The sequence below is a fragment of the Oryza brachyantha genome, chromosome 10, assembly GCF_000231095.2.
Source record: "Oryza brachyantha chromosome 10, ObraRS2, whole genome shotgun sequence".
Taxonomy (NCBI): Eukaryota; Viridiplantae; Streptophyta; class Magnoliopsida; order Poales; family Poaceae; genus Oryza; species Oryza brachyantha.
This window is the reverse complement of record NC_023172.2, coordinates 2,459,451-2,466,289: the sequence shown is the minus strand read 5'-3', so window position 1 is coordinate 2,466,289 and position 6,839 is coordinate 2,459,451. Positions and strand designations below refer to the sequence as shown.

At 43.6% G+C, this 6,839-nt stretch overlaps 1 protein-coding gene across 1 annotated transcript; it reads left to right on the top strand.

The window, feature by feature from the left end:
- Window positions 1–2,058: 2,058 nt before the first annotated feature.
- Window positions 2,059–6,637, top strand: LOC102702497 (enolase). The gene is made up of 17 exons (XM_006661593.2): window positions 2,059–2,227; window positions 2,941–3,004; window positions 3,147–3,211; window positions 3,723–3,770; window positions 3,854–3,940; window positions 4,049–4,129; window positions 4,250–4,351; window positions 4,425–4,505; window positions 4,638–4,712; window positions 4,877–4,939; window positions 5,039–5,119; window positions 5,235–5,429; window positions 5,514–5,564; window positions 5,644–5,732; window positions 5,820–5,871; window positions 5,965–6,021; window positions 6,288–6,637. The coding sequence occupies exons 1-17, from the start codon at window positions 2,159–2,161 to the stop codon at window positions 6,366–6,368; spliced, it is 1,341 nt and encodes a 446-aa protein (XP_006661656.1). The 5' UTR covers window positions 2,059–2,158; the 3' UTR covers window positions 6,369–6,637.
- Window positions 6,638–6,839: the final 202 nt, after the last annotated feature.

Sequence of the window (6,839 nt, the reverse complement as noted above, 5' to 3'; positions counted from 1 at the left end):
AAACACCATTAACGAATGCAAGTTTCTACAAAATGTCTCGTACAAATAAATTTGTCTAAGAAATGCATAGCCGTTAGGGTTCCGTTGTCATTTCCCCATTAAGTGCTATAGTATGAATTGTGTGTTTAATAGCAGAAAGGGATGGAATCCTAACAACGATGACATTTCTCAGATAAAGTCGTTTGTATAATGACATTTTATAAAATCCACCCTCATCGATGATATTTCTTAGACTTAGACATTTATTAATGATATTTTTTATATTTTCTCAAAGATAAATGTGCCAATCCAACCCATATAGGGTTGGCAACGGGGCAGGACGGGAGCGCGGAGTACTAGAACGCCCCCGGCTTCGACCCCGAACTAGGTCCCCGACCCCGAAACATAATTCGGGGTGGAGGGGATGGTCCCAAGCCCCGCTCCTGAACGGGCTCCGAACTACCCAAGTAAGCAAGGAAGAGAGAGACCTGACGGATCGTCGGATCGGAGGTAGAGGCGGGTGGCGTTGGGCGGCTGTGGGTGGCGTCGGGACTCAGGAGGCGTCGACACTCGGGCGGCGTCGAGCGGCCGTGGGCGCCGTGATGCCGCGGGGCGTGGGCGCCAAGGAGCGAAGGGTTGGGGGCAGTGAGGGCGATGAGCCGATGGAGGGCAGTGGGTTAGCGGCCGGCAGCAGCCACACTCCGTCACTGCCCACTCACGTCTACGCCTCCACGGAGCATCCAACACTGGCGGCTAGGGTTTCGGTTTTGTAGGTTGAGAGTGGGCCGTGTGGGCGAGTGGGCTAGGCCCAGTAGCTGAGTCTTGGGTTTTCTTTTTTCTTTTTCTTAAAAACATTTTAGGGCTCCCTGGCCTCGCTGGTCCTCGTCCCCGGTGGGATTTTGCCATCCCTAAACTCATACCCACGGGTAGCCAGCCAGCCCATCCTTAGGGCCTGTTTGGGGGAGCTTCTCCTAGCTACAGCTTTTTTTAAAAGCTGCTCCAAACGGTCCATAACTTCTGAGAATCTGTAGCTACATATTTTGGAAAATGAACTAAGAATCTAGAAGCTAGGTTTAGGAGCTTTTTCTGATTCTCAGAAGCTGGCTACCAAGTAGCTGCTTCTCAGAATCTAAAGCTCCCCAAACATGCTCTTGGTCTAGGGCATGTTCAATGGTATAGCCTATTATGTGCTCTATCTCAAGTCCCGTCAGCAGAAAAAACTCCTTATATAAAGTACAATCTTTTAAGCCAACTCTTTATAATTACTTGATAATTAATTCCCCATTCACATTCTATCTTATCAGTGCCTCTGATTAGAGTCAGCACACGTGCAAAGCATATTTTCTGGTTGTCTCCTTGTTTTATGCGTCAAGAGCCGATGTTTTGCTGACTCCATGCAAACAACCATTTTTCTCTCTTCTATCCTCTCTCTTTCATATAAGCGAGCATATAACGATAGAGACGACAATAAGAGCCCTTTGTACGTATCGTAAGAGCAAGTTCAATAGTATAGCCAACTACTATTGTTACCTACAAAACATATACTACTATGTCCTACCTGTCACACACTATGTCTTAGAGTCCATGCTGTAACTGATTATAAATCTGTAGCCTACTGCTCTTCTCTTCTCTCTCTTATCTCATTAAATTAAAATATATTCACAACCAACTTATAGTCGGCTACTGTACCTGCTTTGACAGCCCAACAATTCCCAGGGGTCGGGCCTGCGGGTCCATCGCGTGCATCCGCTCAGCGCCAAGAACCAAAACCAAGGCCAAGCCGGCCATCACCGCAAAACCGTGCTCTCTCTCCCTACCTTTTCCAAATCCGACGGCTGGGGAACTCCTTCCCATCGGCGGGCCGCGGGGGCGGCGCCTCCTCACACGCCCACAAGTTTCCGCATCGAGAACATCGACAGCCCCCACCTCCACGTGGGACCACTCCGTCCCCGGGCCCACCCGTCAGCGGCGCGGCACCTCGTCCGCACATTCGCCTCCGCGTGCGCCTAACTATTAGGGCTACTTCATCCCTCCGCTCCCAACCCACCTCCCCACCTCGTTATAAATTAACTCCTCTCGCCTCCACCGAAAGCCCACACGCAATTTTTTTTTAGCAAATCCGTCGCGCATCTCCCGTCTCCGCCGCTAGGCCCCTTCTAGAAGAAACTCTTCTCCTCCGATGGCGGCGACGATCGTGTCCGTCAAGGCGCGCCAGATCTTCGACAGCAGAGGCAACCCCACCGTCGAGGTACGCACGTACGCCGGCGGCCGCCGACGGAGACGAACTCTCCGCCGCTGATCTGATCTCTGGCGTGCTATCCGGTCCGATCTGGCCAGATGCGCCTCTCCGGTGTGCTCGTTAGATCGATCCCGCGCTGTTGGGGGGTGATGGGGCGGATGCTATGTTTTGTGGATTTGATTTTTTTGGTTCTAGGCGATTTTTTTGGATGTTTTTGGGAATGGGATGTAGGGTTTATACGGTTTTTGAGGGGTTTTGGTTGAGCGGTTGGGATCTGGAGATATTTAACTGCCTTTGTCTAGGATTTAATGCGGATGTTAGGATATTGCCTAGTTTGGTTGGTGCGGTGCTGTGGTTTGCACAGTATTCCCCACTTGAAGGATGCATGGTACAGATCTGTGGGTCATGCATGGTTATTGTCGATGGTTTGTTTCAGAATATACATTTTCGCGGCCTGTGTCCAAATACGAAACCGCTACAGGTTGGATTTGAGATCAGTGGTCAATGTCCTGCGTTCAGTAATTGTTTTGTTTTGAGGAAATCGGTGTGATTTTCGTTTCAACGCTTACGAGCTACTTGTTGTAGCTGATACCAAGGATTTTGTTGTTTCACCTGTCCATACTTGTCCTTTGGTATTATCGTACCTTTGATATTATCGACAGTATCATAGCGAATATTTGGCTTGATTGTTTAATTGATGTTGATAATATATGTGGTATCAGGTTGATGTGTGCTGCTCAGATGGAACCTTTGCAAGGGCTGCTGTTCCCAGTGGTGCATCAACGGGTGGGTTATCTCGCTATCATTTTATTTTATTACTAGACCAGCATAAACTCTCTGTTTCTGCATAACTATGGTTTTACTCTATTTAAAAAAGATATAATTATGGTTTTGCTAGAAGTTATTCAAATGTCTCCCTATTTGGCAGGTGTTTATGAAGCTCTTGAATTGAGGGACGGTGGATCTGATTACTTGGGAAAGGGTGTTTCCAAGGTATGTCTCTGACACTTTTAACATGCTACATGCAATTTATCAGATGTTAAATATGTATTTTGGTTAAATTGCTTGTTGACTGTTGATAATATCTATTTTGGTTAAATTGCTTGTAATATGCTTTGCTCTATTAGCTTTCAAAGCTTCTTGGTTATTGACAATATCTATTTTGGTTAAATTGCTCGTCGGAGCATGTTTCTAATTGTATTCCTTGTGCTACAATTAAATGTACTCCAGAGTTCAGATTCTATGTTGCCTCTATCAAATAATCAGTGGTAGATGAGAAAGTCATATTGTCTTTTGGTTAAACTAAAAAAACAAGTCAACTCAATTGCGATTTGTTCACGTTTTAACTGTTAAAATAATAAGGCAACTTGCTATACTGGTCCTATTACATTAATCAGGTATACTTGTATCATTGATTATAAGATGTCAAGTTGTTTTAAGTACCTGTTACAATGTTTCTTTTTTGTTGCTTTTATTTTGTTTACATTTTCTTCTGTTGTTTCAGGCTGTTAACAATGTGAACTCGGTTATTGCCCCAGCGTTGATTGGCAAGGTTTGTCTTAGGCAGTTTTCACCTGTTCTGTTGTACTCTGAGACTAAACCTAGCATTCATCATATGCTCCATTTCTTCTGCAGGACCCTACAGCACAGGCTGAGATTGATAACTACATGGTTCAGCAGCTTGATGGAACCAAAAATGAGTGGGGGTGGTGCAAGCAGAAGGTATTGTCTAATACATATAGTTATGTACCTTAGCTTTCAGAGTCGTGAAAATCGTAGTTGTACCATTTATAAATGGTTTCTAATGTCTTCCATTTTGTAATATTTCAGCTTGGTGCTAATGCTATCCTGGCTGTGTCACTGGCTGTTTGCAAGGCTGGAGCTATCATCAAGAAGATTCCTCTGTACCAGGTTTGCTGCATGTTAACATGTTTTTGAGCAACTGAACATGTGCAGTTTATTATGCTTTCAGTTATTCATTCATGTATTTGTAGTTTGCTGGAGCTATCATCTTAATATATTTTTTTTCAGCACATTGCCAACCTTGCTGGAAACAAGCAGCTGGTACTGCCGGTACCTGCATTCAACGTTATTAACGGTGGATCACATGCTGGAAACAAGCTTGCCATGCAGGCAATGATTTTAACTAAGATCTCATTCTTCCTGTTGTGCGGAATGTTATTTAATAATCCATTCTATATTGCAGGAGTTCATGATCCTTCCCACTGGAGCCGCTTCATTCAAGGAGGCCATGAAGATGGGTGTTGAAGTGTACCACCACCTGAAGGTAATTCTTTCATCTTCGTTTTGAATGTTTATTATCGGACTGAATTTTTTTTGTACGGTCTGTTATCAAGAAACCATTCTGAACGTTTTCTCATCATTCATCTGACTGAATTACCTTTTATTTTATGTCCAGTCTGTCATCAAGAAGAAGTATGGCCAGGATGCCACCAATGTTGGTGATGAAGGTGGTTTTGCTCCTAACATCCAGGTACTGTACTATGCCATTAGTCCATGAGGTGCTTCACTTAAATTAGGTTTCTTTGCTTTGCTTTATATTTGATTGATGTTGACGTCTGAAGCTAACCTGTTATAAAAAATCTAAATGAATATAATTAGCATGTGGTTTGAATTGTTTGTGTTGTGATATTGCAGGAAAACAAGGAGGGTCTTGAGCTCCTGAAGACTGCAATTGAAAAGGCTGGATACACTGGCAAGGTTTGTCTGATTTTATTTAGTTTGTTGATTACCTGTCTGCATAAGTTGATGTTTCTGATGGACTAAGGTATTGAGCCATGTTTGCTACTGACATATTAGGTTGTCATTGGAATGGATGTTGCTGCTTCAGAATTCTACAATGACAAGGACAAAACCTACGACCTTAACTTCAAGGAGGAGGTAGGTGACAAAATTTTTTATTTGAAAGATCAGTACGGATTGGCCACTATAAATTTCCTGTAGCTGTATATAATTCTGTAACGTTATTGGGAATCTGTGATTCTTTTTGTTGTAGAACAATGATGGTTCACAAAAGATCTCTGGTGATAGCCTGAAGAATGTATACAAGTCATTTGTCAGTGAATACCCCATTGTCTCGATTGAGGATCCATTTGACCAGGATGATTGGGAACATTATGCTAAGATGACAGGTGAAATTGGAGAGCAAGTGCAGATTGTTGGTGATGATCTCCTTGTCACCAACCCAACCGTGAGTGCTTAGTTATATTTTTCTTTTCTATATGATCACTATTTTAGCATGATCGATAATTAATATTAACAATATGTTATGCAGAGGGTTGCAAAGGCAATCCAGGAGAAGTCGTGCAATGCTCTTCTGCTGAAGGTATTGTTCCATTGATTCTTTCCTTCATGTTTAATTTTTATCTTGCATGTTTGGATATATCACCCTTACCTTTAAACAGGTTAACCAAATCGGATCTGTCACTGAAAGTATTGAGGCAGTGAAGATGTCGAAGCATGCTGGCTGGGGAGTGATGACCAGCCACAGGAGGTATTCTAATGCATACCTGTCTTTGCTCCTTATGGATCTGGTCTAACTTGCTACCATTTGTATGCTAACCTGTCTTCATTGGCACAGTGGTGAGACTGAGGATACCTTTATTGCTGATTTGGCTGTTGGTTTGTCCACGGTAAGATTTTGTGCTACCGTAGGCAGCTTGTACTAAATCCAGTTTTAGTTAGTAATGGATATGAGGGCTTATCCTTTTTTCTTTCTGAAACAGGGCCAGATCAAGACCGGGGCACCCTGCCGTTCAGAGCGCCTTGCCAAATACAACCAGGCAAGTAGTTTTCATGTCGTGCACTGTAAAACCAATCTTGTGACCGAACCAACCCATCGCTGCATTTCTTTTGTGCACTTAGTTCTATCGTTATGCCATTGATTACACGAGTATTTTTGTTCTGAGATTTCTTCATGTTTGGTTGAGTATACACGCATTCATAAGTTCATGCATACTTGTGGCGTTCACGAAGTCATGCATAGATCAGTTTAACATACTGCTACTCAAGAATAGCGGTCGAACTCATCTTGTTCTCATTTCAACAGCTTCTTAGGATCGAGGAGGAGCTTGGTGCGGCTGCTGTCTACGCCGGCGCCAAGTTCCGCGCACCGGTGGAGCCCTACTAAACTTGACGGTGAATATCATGCCCACTGCTATCGTGTGCATGGGTTTTGTGAAGACAGATGGCCCACTTTTATCCCTACTTGACTTCCCGGTGGAACTACTTAGTTAAAAAAGCTCGTAGAATCGAGAAAATAAATGCCCAGTGTGTGGGACTTTGTGAGCGGACATTTACCCCCAAACTTGCTCCAATTTTGGTGATGTGTAGTTGTGAGCTTGCGCGATCTTCTCTGAAACCTGCTGGATCTTTAATACAGAGCTTGTCTTTTGTCAGTCTCTTTGTTGCTTTTATTTAGGCCAGCATTTCGTGTTTCTATTAAGTTTCTTTTTCCATGTTCTCGGCGCTAGCTAGACAGGATGATTCTCAAGGATGGCTAGAGGATATGGTAGTCATTCTAAGTAGCTACTATTGTTAACTAATTAAATAAGCTTATCATTTGCCTGAACGACTTCAGTAATCAGACAATACGTACGAC